The sequence below is a fragment of the Oncorhynchus mykiss genome, chromosome 9 (assembly GCF_057628025.1).
Source record: "Oncorhynchus mykiss isolate SJ-2025 chromosome 9, ASM5762802v1, whole genome shotgun sequence".
NCBI lineage: Eukaryota > Metazoa > Chordata > Actinopteri > Salmoniformes > Salmonidae > Oncorhynchus > Oncorhynchus mykiss.
In genome coordinates, this window is record NC_143030.1 from 56,760,578 (window position 1) to 56,777,398 (window position 16,821).

The following is a 16,821-nucleotide window of genomic DNA, read 5'->3' on the forward strand; positions in this document are numbered from 1 at the left end:
TTTTTATTAAAACTGAACACTACACAAAATGAAAACGAAACAGTTCCGTGTGGAAAACACAGACACAGAAAATAATCACCCACAACCAAAAATGGGGACAACAGGCTACCTAAGTATGATTCTCAATCAGAGACAACGATCGACAGCTGCCTCTGATTGAGAACCATACCAGGCCAAACACAGAAATACAACATAGAAAAAAGAACATAGACTACCCACCCCAACTCACGCCCTGACCAAACTAACACAAAGACATAATAAAGGAACTAAGGTCAGAACGTGACAATTACAGCAAATTGGATGACTGTCATTCATATTCCATTCACCCAGCTCAGTGTTACATCGATAGGTTTAGGCTACTGCATGACACTCAAATTTTACCTATACCCATCATGAGGTTGCTACAACCTAGCCTACGAATTAAAGTTTATAATGTGGGTTCACAGGTCGAGAGAAAAATGTATAGTAATCAAGGTGACACAGTGACACATTCAATACCGCCATTCACACTCATGCCTGCATCTAGCTGATCTAGCGTGTAATCATTAATCCAACAGTTGTAAACGAGAGTTTCTATTGAACAAATCCAGGTATGTTTATCCACATTTAGTTTGCTTCCGTATAAGAAACTTTTTTTAACAGAATCAGCTAAATGAATACACCCCTGATCACGCGCAAACACAGTTCACTTTCATAGCAGCCACATACAAACAGCATGAACATTTTGCTCATTGTATAATTCATTCTCGCACCTACGCGCTCTCCTCCTCTCACCTTTTCCCTTCGCTTGTGGACTTCAGTGCACAACACATCAGTTGTCTGTGACCAGACGAAGAAACCTTTCCAAGCCAAACCTTCATATCATAACCGCTAACTGCTACACACAGCCTACATCACTGTCAACATATTAGCTAACAATGTTAGTAACGTCATAGTCAACACAGCTACTAAAACTAACACATTAGTAAACTCGCTACAATCATGCAGTATAGTGTATAGTCAGCAAGCAGTTTAGCAGTTAAAAAAAGCTTGCCTTGACTTGGAAGAGTTCAACGGTTGGATAGCCATAGCCAGCTAGCTAACATATGTATGATATCAATATCAAATAGAAATATGCAACTGACATCGATACAGATTTTCCAATTGAATGGTTGGAGTAAAAGCCTATCGACACTCCGTATTATCTAGTACCCCATGAAATAACACAATATATAGATTCTACAGACCCTACTGAGAACTCCCAACCCCGCTTTTACATCAGCACATAATAGTTGTTTCTCTGTAAGCCAATATGTAATTCACATACAGTGTATTGCATTGAGGGTGATGGAGAGGGTGGAGTAAAAGCCCAGCAACACGTCTGTCACACCCTGACCATAGTTTGCTTTGTATGTTTCTATGTTTTGTTTGGTCAGGGTGTGATCTGAGTGGGCATTCTATGTTGTGTGTCTAGTTTGTCTGTTTGTGTGTTTGTCCTGATATGGTTCTCAATCAGAGGCAGGTGTTAGTCATTATCTCTGATTGGGAACAATATTTAGGTAGCCTGTTTGGTGTTGGGGTTTGTGGGTGATTGTTCCTGTCTCTGTGTTTGCACCAGATAGGGCTGTTTTGGTTTTTCACATTTCTTGGTTTTGTTAGTCTATTCATGTATAGTTTCTTTATTAAAGAACCATGAATAATAACCACGCTGCGTTTTGGTCCGCCTCTCCTTCAACACAAGAAAACCGTTACAACGTCGTTTTATCCAGTACTAACCTCGTTTTATCCAGTACTAACCGAACCCCACTTTTACATCGGCATAATGAATAGTTTTTTCTCTAGAAGCCAGTACTGTTCAAAAGTTTGGCGGCACTTAGAAATGTCCTTGTTTTTGAAAGAAAAGCTATTTTTTTGTCCATTAAAATAACATCAAAGTGATCCGAAATACAGTGTAGACATTGTTAATGTTGTAAATGACTATTGTAGCTGGAAACAGCAGATTATTTATGGAATATCTACATAGGCGTACAGAGGCCCATTATCAGCAACATTCACTCCTTTGTTCGATTGTCAAGTTTATCGTTTTAAACGGCTAATTGATCATCAGAAAACCCTTTTGCAATTATGTTGTGCTGTTTAAAGAAGGAATAAAACTGGCCTTCTTTTGACTAGTTGAGTATCTGTAGCATCAGAATTTGTCGGTTCGATTACAGACTCAAAATGGCCAGAAACAAATAACTTTCTTCTGAAACTCATCAGTCTATTCTTGTTCTGAGAAATGATGGCCATTCCATGCGAGAAATTGCCAAGAAACTGAAGATCTGGTACAATGCTGTGTACTACTCCCGTCACAGAACAGCGCAAATTGGCTCTAACCAGAATAAAAAGAGGAGTGGGAGGCCCCGGTGCACAACTGAGCAAGATGACAAGTACATTAGTGTCTAGTTTGAGAAACAGACGCCCCACAAGTCCTCAACTGGCAGCTTCATTAAATAGTACCCGCAAAACACCCGTCTCAACGTCAACAGTGAAGATGTGACTCCGGGATGCTGGCCTTCTAGACAGAGTTGCAAAGAAAAATACATATCTCAGACTGGACAATAAAATGAAAAGATTAAGATGGGCAAAAGAACACAGAAACTGGACAGAGGAATATTGAAAAAAAGTATTATGGACAGACAAATTTAAGTTTGAGGTGTTCAGATGACAAAGAAGAACATTTGTGAGACACAGAATAAATGAAAAGATGCTGGAGGAGTGCGTAACGCCATCTGTCAAGCATGGTAGAGGCAATGTGATGGTCTGGGGGTGCTTTGGTGGTGGTAAAGTGGAAGATTTGTGCAGTGTAAAATGGATCTTGAAGAAGGAAGGTTCTCACTCCATTTTGCAATGCCATGCCAAATCCTGTGGACGGTGCTTAATTGTAGCCAATTTCCTCCTATGACAGTATAAGGACCCAAACCACAGCTCCAAACTATGCAATAACTATTTAGGGAAGAAGCAGTCAGCTTGGATTCTGTCTATAATGGAGTGGCCAGCACAGTTACCGGATCTCAACCCTATTGAACTGTTGTGGACGCAGTTTGACCGTATGGTACGTAAGAATGCTAATCCAACTTGTGGGAGGTGCTTCAGGAAGCATGGGATGAGATCCATTTAGATAACCTCAACAAATTGACAAGGTCTGCAAGGCTTTAATTGCTAAAAAAATATTTATACCCTTGTCAACATCTTGACTATATTTCCTATTCATTTTGCAACTCATTTCATGTATGTTTTCAAGTCCCCGATGAAATAACACCATTTACCTCGACTAACATGTACCCCCGCACATTGACTTGGTACAGGTACCCGCTCTATATAGCCTCGTTATTATTATTTTATTGTGTTACTTTTTATTTAAAAAATTACATTAGTTTATATAATTAAATAAATATTTAATAAATATTTTCTTAACTCTATTTCTAGAACTGCATTGTTGATTAAGGGCTTGTAAGTAAGCATTTCACGGTAAGGTCTACCTACACCTGTTGTATTCGGAGCGTGTGACAAATAACAATTGATTTGATTTGATATACAGTGTATTCGGAAAGTATTCAGACCCCTTTTACCACAGTCTTATTTTAAAATGGATGAAATCATTTTTTTCCTCATCAATCTACACACATTACCCCATAATGACAAATCAAAAACAGGTTTTTAGATTTTTAGCAAATGTATCAAAATAAAATACACTGAAATATCACATTTACATAAGTATTCAGACCCCTTACACAGCAGCCTGGCATCTTCTTGGGTATGATGCTACAAGCTTGGCACAGCTGTACTTTGGGAGTTTCCCCCTTATTCTTCTCTGCAGATCATCTCAAACTCTGTCAAGTTGGATGGGGAGCGTCGCTGCACAGCTATTTTCAGGTCTCTCCAGAGATGTTTGATCGGGTTCAAGTCCGGGCTCTGGCTGGGCCACTCAAGTACATTCAGAGACTTGTGTTGTGTTGGCTGTGTGTTAAGGAGTCTTTAGACCCTACTTAGTACTCCCAATCTCACTTGTACATCAATAATTGTAATAATTGTTTTTTCTCTATAAGCCAATATGTAATTCATACAGTGGAGGCAAGAGGGGAGACCTATAGGAGGATGGGTTCATTGTAATGACTGGAATGGAATAAATGGAACCGTATCAAACACATGGTTAAATCTTTATAATGAGCCATCCACCTATAGATCCTCCCACCAGCTTGCTCTGAATTCATATACAGTGTATTGCATTGAGGGCAATGGAATGGGTGGAGTAAAAGCCCAGCAACACTTTTGATTATCCAGTCCCCCATGAAATGACACCATATATAATTCCACAGACCAATATTGGGAATATACCTGTCTGTACATTGTAGTTTTCAAGTGGTCTTAATTGTTTATTTGTTTATTTTAAACATATATGTTTATAAAGTGGGTGGTTCAATCCCTGAATGCTGATTGACTGACAACCGTGGTATATTTTATTTTCTATTTTACCTTTATTTAACTAGGCAAGTCAGTTAAGAACAAATTCTTATTTTCAATGACGGCCTAGGAACAGTGGGTTAACTACCTTGTTCAGGGGCAGACTGTCACGCCCTGACCATAGTTTGCTTTGTATGTTTATAGGTTTTGTTTGGTCAGGGTGTGATCCGAGTGGGCATTCTATGTTGTATGTCTAGTTTGTCTGTTTCTGTGTTTGGCCTGATATGGTTCTCAATCAGAGGCAGGTGTTAGTCGATGTCCCTGATTGGGAACCATATTTAGGTAGCCTGTTTTGTCAGTGTTGGTTGTGGGTGATTGTCTATGTGTAGTGTTTGTGTCAGCACATTTTGTATATAGCGTCACGGTCGTTGTTCATTTATTGTTTTGGTCAGTTTACTTTGTGTTTTCGTCATCCATTAAAATGATGCATTCACACCATGCTGCGCTTTGGTCCGCTTCTTACGACGATCGTGACACAGACAGACAAAACACACATCCAGGCTGTGTATTTGACCAAGAAGTAGAGTGATGGAGAGCTGCATCAGATGACCTGGCCACAATCACCCGACCTCAACCCAATTGAGATGGTTTGGGATGAGTTGGACTGCAGAGTGAATGAAAAGCAGCCAACAAGTGCTCAGCATATGTGGGAACTCCTTCAATACTGTTGGAAAAGCCTTCCTCATGAAGCTGGTTGAGAGAGCGTCAAGAGTGTTCAAAGCTGTCATCAAGGCAAAGCGCGGCTACTTTGAAGAATCTCAAATATAAAATATAGTTAGATTTGTTTAACAGTTTTTTGTTACTACATGATTCCATATGTGTTATTACATAGTTTTGATGTCTTCACTATTATTCTATAGTGTAGAAAATAGTAAAATTAAATAAAAACCCTTGAATTAGTAGGTGTGTCCAAACGTTTAACTGGTACTGTATATATATTTTAAAAATCACAAATTCCTTCTTGCACCATAAAAATGGCCATTGATTAGAATCAGATACGAATTGTGGGGGAGCCAGAGGGAGCAGCATTTTCCCATTCAAGTCTATTGCCATTGTAATGCCTTGAGATTTATGCAAATATAGTTGTAGTGTGAAAAGTATTATTATTATTAGTAGTAGTACCAACATTCTCTAAGTACACTGACCAGTGCCAGCCTGCTCCTGGTTTTAGTGTTGGTAGCTTTTACAGTTTTGAAACAAGAGGTTCCAGCAGAATAAGAAGAAGTATGAACAGTTTTTAAAGTTGTGCTTTGCTTTCAGAAAGCATACCTAACAATGCCATTGTTGATTAGATGCTTAGGCTATTTTCTCTTGAACCATATGATCTAGCCACTTGAAACTCTTGGACACAGATATAAACTAGATGGTAATTTTCCATGACAAATATTTTTGCGACTTCACAAAGTATTTTTGTGGTAGTGTAAGAAGTTTAAAATGTTTTACTTAAGTAAGCAGTGAAATATTGTCAAAGTTAAATATGTTAAAATAGCTGATCGGATTACTTTGATAGACTACTATATCAACCTTATTACTTTGGAGTGTGGGGCAGTTGGATCACATATTTCATCACAAATAAGACTACTACACTTGTATACACTCTCCTACTAGAAAACTACAGCATATACAAACTGTAATAATTACTCATAAGGAATTAGAAAAATTGTGGGCTATCATTTAGGGAGAGAAATATGATGGTGGATGCAAAGATACAAAGTTATGGAATATGGATGAATGGACATTTTCGGTCTAATAAGATGTGAATGTGTTTGTGAATGTGTTGTGTAAGTCATTATACAGTGCCTTGCGAAAGTATTTGGCCCCCTTGAACTTTGCGACCTTTTGCCACATTTCAGGCTTCAAACATAAAGATATAAAACTGTATTTTTTTGTGAAGAATCAACAACAAGTGGGACACAATCATGAAGTGGAACGACATTTATTGGATATTTCAAACTTTTTTAACAAATCAAAAACTGAAAAATTGGGCGTGCAAAATTATTCAGCCCCTTTACTTTCAGTGCAGCAAACTCTCTCCAGAAGTTCAGTGAGGATCTCTGGATGATCCAATGTTGACCTAAATGACTAATGATGATAAATACAATCCACCTGTGTGTAATCAAGTCTCCGTATAAATGCACCTGCACTGTGATAGTCTCAGAGGTCCGTCAAAAGCGCAGAGAGCATCATGAAGAACAAGGAACACACCAGGCAGGTCCGAGATACTGTTGTGAAGAAGTTTAAAGCCGGATTTGGATACAAAAAAGATTTCCCAAGCTTTAAACATCCCAAGGAGCACTGTGCAAGCGATAATATTGAAATGGAAGGAGTATCAGACCACTGCAAATCTACCAAGACCTGGCCGTCCCTCTAAACTTTCAGCTCATACAAGGAGAAGACTGATCAGAGATGCAGCCAAGAGGCCCATGATCACTCTGGATGAACTGCAGAGATCTACAGCTGAGGTGGGAGACTCTGTCCATAGGACAACAATTGCACAAATCTGGCCTTTATGGAAGAGTGGCAAGAAGAAAGCCATTTCTTAAAGTTATCCATAAAAAGTGTCGTTTAAAGTTTGCCACAAGCTACCTGGGAGACACACCAAACATGTGGAAGAAGGTGCTCTGGTCAGATGAAACCAAAATTGAACTTTTTGGCAACAATGCAAAACTTTATGTTTGGCGTAAAAGCAACACAGCTCATCACCCTGAACACACCATCCCCACTGTCAAACATGGTGGTGGCAGCATCATGGTTTGGGCCTGCTTTTCTTCAGCAGGGACAGGGAAGATGGTTAAAATTGATGGGAAGATGGATGGAGCCAAATACAGGACCATTCTGGAAGAAAACCTGATGGAGTCTGCAAAAGACCTGAGACTGGGACGGAGATTTGTCTTCCAACAAGACAATGATCCAAAACATAAAGCAAAATCTACAATGGAATGGTTCAAAAATAAACATATCCAGGTGTTAGAATGGCCAAGTCAAAGTCTAGACCTGAATCCAATCGAGAATCTGTGGAAAGAACTGAAAACTGCTGTTCACAAATGCTCTCCATCCAACCTCACTGAGCTCGAGCTGTTTTGCAAGGAGGAATGGGAAAAAATGTCAGTCTCTCGATGTGCAAAACTGATAGAGACATACCCCAAGCGACTTACAGCTGTAATCGCAGCAAAAGGTGGCGCTACAAAGTATTAACTTAAGGGGGCTGAATAATTTTGCACGCCCAATTTTTCAGTTTTTGATTTGTTAAAAAAGTTTGAAATATCCAATAAATGTCGTTCCACTTCATGATTGTGTCCCACTTGTTGTTGATTCTTCACAAAAAAATACAGTTTTATATCTTTATGTTTGAAGCCTGAAATGTGGCAAAAGGTCGCAAAGTTCAAGGGGGCCGAATACTTTCGCAAGGCACTGTATCTTTCTTTACTCCACACAAAGAATGTTTGAAATCAAAACAAAGTATTCTTCAACCCTACTTCGGTGTTCTAATCAACACATTGTTTTAAATTGCTTGGGGTGGTGAGCAAAGAATTGCACATCAGCGTCGCCAGCTGGATGGGGGTTTACTACTGTGCAAGGCAGACTACAGACCAGTACTTAAGGTAAAAGATAACTAACTATATGTAAACAAACAGTACTGTGTGGCATAATAAGTCTTATGTGATCCCCCATTGTTATAATTTGTAAGTTCTGAAAAGTTCTATGGCAGTTAATTCATGGCAGTGGTAAATTAGGTGATGTGGTTACTAAAAATTGCTGATCTGTTTTAAAACAATCTCTTAATTGGTAGTAGATGGTTCTGTTCTGATTCCAGATTTAAATAGCAGAGAAGTAGACCAAGATGTCATAGCATTTAAGTTTTTGTCTAAAGTGCAGGGTAGGTGGTCAACATTTCAGTTGTCTTGTAAAAGTGTAGACGAAAAGTAGTTGATGCGGAACTAAAACAGCTGTCGTTTTTTGATTGGTAGAAGATAATTCTGTTCTGATTCCAGATTTGAATAGAAGAGAACTAGACCAATATGTCATTCTCTCTTGGTTTTTGGCTAAAGTGCTGGGTAAGTAAAATTTCAGTTGTTTGTAAAACTTGAGATGAAAAGTAGTTCATGGGTTTATTAAAACGGCTGTCATTTTTTGTTGTTGTTTCAGAATTGAATATCAGAGAAGTAGAGGCAGATTTCATATGCTCTAATTTTTTTGTCTAAATTGTTGGGAAAGTATTCAAAGTAGCTGATTTGTGTCAAAGGTACATTTTTTACAGTGAATAGAATAGAATGTTGGGTGTTATGATGTCACAATGGGACCTTTAGAATGCTGAGGAAATCCCATGAGACAAAAAATGTAATAGTTTTAAGTATACAAAGTTTTATGCAAGCATACTATTCCAAACCAGTCTACACTTTTTAAAGTTTGAACGGCATTTCTAGTTTAAACGGTGAAGAGGAATAATAATAACTATAAATAATAATAACTATAAATCAGAAATAATTCTTACAACATCTAAAGTGTGGCTGCTGTCACTAGCCATACAAAAAATGTATACTATATTAATACGTTTTTTAAAAAGTTATTCAAGTATAAATTACCAAAATGACCAAAGATTCTGTTAACTTTGGTAAATTACAGGTAGCCTGCAACACTAGAACCAACCCACTGAAATTAAATGTATTTTCAGAGGGAGATGTGGAATGTTTCTCAGAGTACATGGAGGTGTGGGTCCACAGAATGAGAATAGAGGGCTTGAGACTCTGGCTCTCCTTCCGGGCCCTAAGAATTGAAGGTGACTATCCTAGTTTAACTAACTAATGATCTAATAATCTACCCAGTGGGAAAAACTGGTTGAAATGTGGGCTTTTATTTTGAAGGTTCCTTTGTTACCGTACGAAACTGACGTCATAATTTGTGTACAAGCAAAGCGGACATTTTAGAAGTTTGAAGGTAAAGGAGATTAGCTGACGACTTTCATATAATTTTTTCGTCTCATAAATTTGAGGTGTAGTTATGCTGGTTTTATAATTTAATTCAAGAACCGGGTCGACCTCGTTCTTTGAACTAGTAAAGAAGTTGAGTCCAATATTTTTGTATCGTATGCGGGCAAGATCCTGCTGCTAGCTCGTCATTTTGCAAGTGTGCGTTGTTTTTTTAGCCCGTTAAAAGAGGGCCCTTTCAGCTCTCAGACGCCAAATCTAGTTTTTTTTCCTTCAAAATAGACGCATGGCCCGTGAACGTATAAATTATAACTTGTGTCTTTGTCATTTTATTAAAATAGCTAGATTAGAAGCGCTTTGGAATATTGCTAGGCCAACTGGCTTGGTAGCTAACAATTGACAACCCCGCGTGCGCCATCAGCTTTGTGACCGTGAATTAGCCATTAGCTAGCTAGTTTACGTTACTTGCTAATCTAATTTAGAGACCATGGCAGAATTATACATTCGCGTGGGAGAGGATGAAAACGAAGAGCCAATGGAGATACCATCTGAGGATGATGGCACTGTTTTGCTGTCAACAGTAGCAGCCCAGTTTCCCGGAGCGTGCGGCCTACGTTACAGGAGCCCTGCGTCTCAGTGCATGCGAGGCGTCCGTCTGGTTGAGGGCATCTTGCATGCACCTGAGAATGACTGGGGTAGTCTGGTGTACGTCGTCAACTACCCAAAAGGTAAGGTATACTAACTAACTACCAGTACTAGCTAGCTACGTTTGACTGACTGTACAGTGTGCCCAGTCATGCGTAACTAGTTAGTAACCTTACTTGTAACAGTAGCTATGCAGCCTCATTTACGGAGTTACCCATTAACTAAAGTTGGTGCACGAAAAGTTTATTGGCCTTAGTTAACTATACTATTTCAGTACTACTTAACATTTATATTGCCAAGCTAGCTATTTTGCTCGTGTTTAGGCTAATGACCAATTATTTTTCTTGACTGCCTTTTGATTTTGTACTATCGCGGTATCTTACAACATTTTGTATTCCTGTGTCAGATAACAAAAGGAAGATGGATGAAATGGATGCCGCCTCTGCTGTAAAAATGAAGAGAGGTATTGATAGAACATCAGACCTCATTATCCTTGGGTTGCCATGGAAAACATCTGAGCAAGATTTGAAAGACTACTTTGCCACTTTTGGAGAAGTCATCATGGTGCAGGTAACACAACCTTAAAAAGATTTGCTTTAATGGTTGATGTATGTCATAAAGGTAACCATACATGTCAATAATCATACTTTTCACTCTCTCTGCAGGTCAAAAGAGATGTCAAGACTGGGAACTCAAAAGGGTTTGGCTTTGTTCGGTTCACTGAGTATGAGACTCAATCCAAAGTGATTTCTCAGCGACACATGATCGATGGAAGATGGTGTGACTGCAAACTACCAAACTCTAAGGTATTTAATCAATATGTAAGGAGTACTCTCATTTGAATTTTTTTCGTAAGTCTCCATTTTGTTCTATTCCCTGTGCAGGTAAAATACTCAAGTGCTTTCTCTTTTATTTTCATGTTAGGCAGGGCCTGATGAGCCCATGCGCAACTGTAAAATCTTTGTTGGCCGCTGCACAGAGGACATTACCACTGATGAGCTCCGGCAGTTCTTCATGCAGTATGGCGAGGTCACCGACGTCTTCATTCCTAAACCCTTCCGGGCGTTTGCCTTTGTCACTTTCTCAGATGACCAGGTATGTTTTCCCATGGCCATTCCTCAACCTGTTGTATCAAGACTTGACGTGGTACGCAGATTACACTCTGGTTGGTTTGCGTGTTGAATCATCTCCTCCACCCGTCCCCGTCTCTCTAGGTTGCCTCAGCATTGTGCGGAGAAGACCTGATCATCAAGGGTGTCAGCGTGCACATCTCCAACGCCGAGCCTAAGCACAATAATAGTAGGCAAATGATGGATCGTGGGGCTGGTGGGTTCGGGGGTCAGGGCTATGGCGGTGGTCGTGGAGGGCTACCGAGCAGTGGCAGTAGCGGGGTGAATTTTGGGGGCTTTAGCCTTAACCCAGCCATGATGGCTGCCGCTCTGCAAAGTATGCTGGCTAACCAGCAGGGTCAGACCAATGTGGCAGGCACTGCCATCGCCGGGCAGACAAGTGCCACCGGAGATCAAAGCCAAGCCTATAGTTCTAGCAGCACCAGTTACAGCAGCCCCGGCGCAGCTAGTCTTGGGTGGGCTGCAGGCACTAACTCTGCCTCCGGCAGTGGGTTCAGCTCTGGCTTTGGCACTATGGAGTCAAAGTCATCAGGTTGGGGAATGTAGAGAGCTTTGATTGAAAGTCTTATTTCTAGATTAATCTGGTAAGTATTTTGAGGGGCAAGAAAGAGTTAGTCATATCACATGTCTCTGCTATTTAAAACTATTGCCTTTTTTGTTGTTTTGTTAAAGAAGACATTAATTGTGTGTGTGACTAATTCTGTAGGAAATGAGTGCGAGTGGTTGAAGTGTATAGTTAGTGGTAAACTACTACATGTAGTTTTTTTTCTTTTTCTTGAGAAAACGTTATTTTGTAAAAGACATCAGATGACTGCATGCTAAGTAGATATTTGAGTATCACGACAGGCCCCCCCCCCCCTCCAACCACGTGTATATGGAATTGGATTTGATGTTTAATCTCTGTATGCAGTTGATTGTATCTTTGTTTACCATTTTATGGAAACGCCTTCATGAAAATCTCTTCAACAGTTAACCAACTGTTTTCGAATTTCCCGGGAAGAAGCCCCTCGTTGGCAGCAATGTTCGACCGAACTCAGTATCGGTACCCCTCTTCCCATGTGTAAATGCTTTGCCATCAAAAGACACAGCTTCACTCTGCATATACTGTGTTAGACGGTGGGTGTTGCCTTTTTTTCTCCCCTCTTCATGGATATACAAATCTTGTCTGCTTTTTGTATCGCTTTTGAGAACAATGCGATTGGTGGTGGCCAAAGAGTGAGACTGAGTGAGCGAACGGGAAAGAAAGCAAGTGTGAAGAGGACTGGTTGTGCGATGCTAAAGGGCCAGATGTCTGCGAGAGTTAAGAATAACCTGTGGCTTTGTGCGAGTGTGAAAGGAAGAAGCAAGTACGAGTGTGTTCCATATGACCATCAAAAGGACATTTATCGCATATCCCCAAAGTCTCCTTTCTCTAATATTTCTATCAAACTTCATCTTAAATACAGTGGAATGTTTAGCGCTATGGATATTTGTATCCTTTCTTGCTGTCTGATTTGATGTGAATGCTGTGTGCTTTAGTTTCTTCTTGTTCCTACCTACCCCTTTGTGTGAAAATGTGACCTGTTGGTGATTCTGTGTTGAGAGCACTGGGGGAGCTTGGAGGAGTGATGTGCAAGTGAACTCGTGTGTCTTAAGAGGGTGCAGTGGCGAGCGTTTGACGAGTCCCTATTGAAAGTTTGTTGAAGTGTTTTTGAATGCATTTTATATGTTTTGTGAATCAAAGGGAATTCTCAAATAAAATTTGACTAGGTATTTTGCCTACCTTACAGTGACTTTTTATTTTTACTTAACATTAATTGTACTGCCAACACTTTAATTCGCATGTATAGGGACCTTGGACACGGCTGGCCCAGGTTTACATCTGAACCCCAGAGTGAAGTCAATTTTCGGGAAGCTGAAGACTGGAGTTTGCACTGTGGGTTGGGGGCTGCAGAATGCCTTATGCCTGGAAAGGGACTTCTTCGCCTCACTAACAAGACCCCTTGGATCACCCCACTGAAATTTATAACAGACCATTCTCAAATTGGGCAGAGGTATTTAGTTTTATACCTTCAAACAAGTACATTTTAAAAGCAACGCCAACATTTAATTTATGTAACAAATTACCTGCTATTTAGTGACCATGTTTTTGTTGAGTCTTTTATTTTTTAAGAATGACCCGACTCTAAATCTTACTTTTGAAAGATTCCTTTTGTCATTCATTTATGCTTTGTCCCTATACAGCCATCGGTTATTGTAAAGATTTAAGTTAAAGGCTTTTATTAAAAGTATTCCGTTGATCTCTTTTTCGTGTGGTTCGAAATGTACAATTTTTTTGTTGGATTTATGGGACCTTCAAATTACTTTAAGGCTGTAAAGGGGAGTGACTCCACTCAGTTTTTTTACAGGGTTTTAGATATTTGGAAAATTCTTGAACTCGCCAGCGGCAGGTTCAATGAGTTAGCCAGCTAACTTGACTATATATTTCGACTATATGTTCTAATTGACTCAACAACCAAAAACACATATGTTTAGCTTCTGGTTCTTTATCAAAGTTAGCTGGCTAACTAATTGAACCCACTTTGTAGTATACCCCTCATGAATTGTGTCACTTGTGTACAGATATGGAACTCTTATTTTTAGTTCACTGAAGTGTAAAATAAAGTTTTAAATTTGTAATAATTTGTTGTATTTCTCTGTTTAGACAAGGTTATGTCTTTCAGCAGCCAGCACCATATTTGGTGCAGAGCCATAAATTGTTGCAAAGTTCACAATCTCTTAAATTTGAGTCAGTGTGGCAGCCCTAAGGCAACATTGGAGCAATATCTGTAATTTGTTGAATTTAGACAATTGCCTGGCTGTCATGCTCCAATCTCATTTAGAATAGGTGCAATTTGCTTATTAACTGGCTCATACCCAATTGACTGTCTTTGATATGGCTAATAACATTTAAACCTCCAGGTGGTAGCAAATTGTAACAAAGTCTGGCCCACAACTTTTCATGTGGCATCTGAGTCATTCATTTAATAGATTTAAGAACTTTTGAATTTGCATAAATCATTTAAATATGTAAACTAATTGACAGCAAAATGTCAGCTAAAGGCAGTGTTGATTTAAAGGGTCAATCTGCACTTGCTACATACATTTTGACTATTAAATTCATGATCTATACCCATTGATTTGTGAAGTATACAATTTATAAATGCCTCTTGAGCTTAGTTCAAACGTCCAACCCTGTTCCTGGAGAGCTACTGTCCTGTAGGTCAGGGTTTCCCAAACTTGGTCCTGGGGCCCTCCCTGGGTGTATGTTTTGGTTGTTGCCCTAGCACTACACAGCTGTTCCAAATAATCAGAGCTTGATGATTGGTGGGGGTTTTCACTCTAACCCTAGTCTAGCTCAGCTGATTCTAATAATTAGCTGATTGATAAACTGAATTGAATTATTTATAACTGGGTTCGGGACAAAAACTTACATGAGGGTAGCACTCCAGGAACAGGGTTAGAAAGTTGGGCCAGTAACCTAAAGTTTGAATCCCCAAGCCGACTAGGTGAAAAATCTGTTGATCTGCTCTCGAGCAAGGCACTTACCCCTAATTGCTCCAGGGTCGCCATCAATAATGGTTGATCCCTGGCCGTGACCCCACTCTGAGGTCGTCTCGGGGGAGTGGGATATGCAAAAAACACATTTCCATTTCATACCACACACTTGTACATGTGTGAAACAGGACAAAAATAAGCACCCCCTATAAGCACCTTTGACATAGGGCTGGATTCAATCCATATTGCAGAAGATCCGTGCCAAAATGTAAAGGTAATTTCCAATCAAGCCAGGAATGCGGTCTCCACAACTGCGGAAACAATGCCTTTATTTGTCAGTAGTGCTATAAATCGGATCTTTAGCGCTACGGATTGAGAAAATAGCCCATGGTTAAGACAAATTTTGATCTCATGGATGGTCAGTCCTTGAATTTTAAAGTGGTTACAGCATAGCCTATGACTATGGTGGCTGGAGTCTCTGACAATTTTTAGGGCCTTTCTCTGAGACCGCCTGCTATAGAGGTCCTGGATGGCAAGAAGCTTGGTCCCAGTGATGTACTGGGCCCTACGCACTACCCTCTGTAGTGCCTTGCGGTCAGTGGCTGAGCAGTTGCTATACCAGGCAGTGATGCAACCCGTCAGGATGCTCTCGATGGTGCAGCTGTATAACGTTTTGAGTATCTGAGGTTTTGTCGTGCCCTCTTCACGACTGTCTTGGTGTGCTTGGACCATGTCAGCTTGTTGATGATGTGGACGCCAAGGAACTTGGAAGTTCTCAACCTGCTCCACTGCAGCCCCGTTGATAAGAATGGGGGTGTGCTCGGTCCTCTTTTTCCTGTAGTCCACAATCATCTCCTTTGTCTTGATCACGTTGAGGGAGAGGTTGTTGTCCTTGCACCACACGGTCAGGTCTCCGACCTCCTCCCTATAGGCTGTCTCATCGTTGTCGGTGATCAGACCTACCACTGCTGTGTGATCGGATGGTGTTGGAGTCGTGCCTGGCCGTGCAGTCATGAGTGAACAGGGAGTACAGGAGGGGACTGAGCACGCCCCCGTGTTGAGGATCAGCATGGCAGATGTGTTGTTACCTACCCTTACCACCTGGGGGCAGCCCGTCAGGAAGTCCAGGATCAAGTTGTCGAGGGAGGTGTTAGTCCCAGGGTCCTTAGCTTAGTGATGAGCTTTGAGGGCACTATGGTGTTGAACGCTGAGCTGTAGTCAATGAATAGCATTCTCACATACAGTTGAAGTCGGAAGTTTACATACACTTAGGTTGGAGTCATTAAAACTCGTTTTTCAACCACTCCACAAATTTCTTGTTAACAAACTATAGTTTTGGCAAGTTGGATAGGACATCTACTTTGTGCATGACCCAAGTCATTTTTCCAACAATTGTTTACAGAGATTATTTCACTTATAATTCACTGTATCACAATTCCAGTGGGGCAGAAGTTTACATACACTAAGTCGACTGTGCCTTTAAACAGCTTGGAAAATTCCAGAAAATGATTGCATGGCTTTAGAAGCTTCTGATGGGCTAATTGACATCATTTGAGTCAATTGGAGGTGTACCTGTGGATGTATTTCAAGGCCTACCTTCAAACTCAGTGCCTCTGTGCTTGACATCATGGGAAAATCAAAAGCAATCAGCCAAGACCTCAGAAAGATAATTGTAGACCTCTACACGTCTGGTTCATCCTTGGGAGCAATTTCCAAACACCTGAAGGTACCATGTTCATCTGTACAAACAATAGTACGCAGGTATAAACACCATGTAACCACACAGCCGTCATACTGCTCAGGAAGGAGACGCGTTCTGTCTCCTAGAGATGAACGTACTTTGGTGTGAAAAGTGCAAATCAATCTCAGAACAACAGCAAAGGACCTTGTGAAGATGCTGGAGGAAACAGGTACAAAAGTATCTATCCACAGTAAAACGAGTCCTATATCGACATAACCTGAAAGGCCGCTCAGCAAGGATGAAGCCACTGCTCCAAAACCGCCATAAAAAAGCCAGACTACGGTTTGTACATGGGGACAAAGATCGTACTTTATGGAGAAATGTCCTCTGATCTGATGAAATTAAAATAGAACTGTTTGGCCATAATGACCATCGTTATGTT

At 40.3% G+C, this 16,821-nt stretch overlaps 1 protein-coding gene across 4 annotated transcripts; it reads left to right on the plus strand.

The window, feature by feature from the left end:
- The first annotated feature begins 9,385 nt into the window (after positions 1–9,385).
- On the plus strand, positions 9,386–13,840 carry tardbpa (TAR DNA binding protein a). Of its 4 annotated transcripts, none has more exons than XR_016483320.1 (7): positions 9,386–10,135; positions 10,459–10,622; positions 10,718–10,858; positions 10,977–11,147; positions 11,267–11,378; positions 12,152–12,298; positions 13,012–13,840. XR_016483320.1 is itself a non-coding variant. In XM_090184586.1 (6 exons), exons 1-6 carry the CDS (start codon positions 9,895–9,897, stop codon positions 12,244–12,246), a joined length of 924 nt encoding a protein of 307 aa, XP_090040712.1. In that variant the 5' UTR covers positions 9,386–9,894; the 3' UTR covers positions 12,247–12,948. The 4 variants fall into 4 exon arrangements, 2 of the variants coding, with proteins under 2 accessions (XP_090040712.1, XP_021471787.1); XR_002474820.3 differs by having other exon boundaries at positions 11,267–11,351; XM_090184586.1 differs by lacking the exon at positions 13,012–13,840 and having other exon boundaries at positions 12,152–12,948.
- Positions 13,841–16,821: the final 2,981 nt, after the last annotated feature.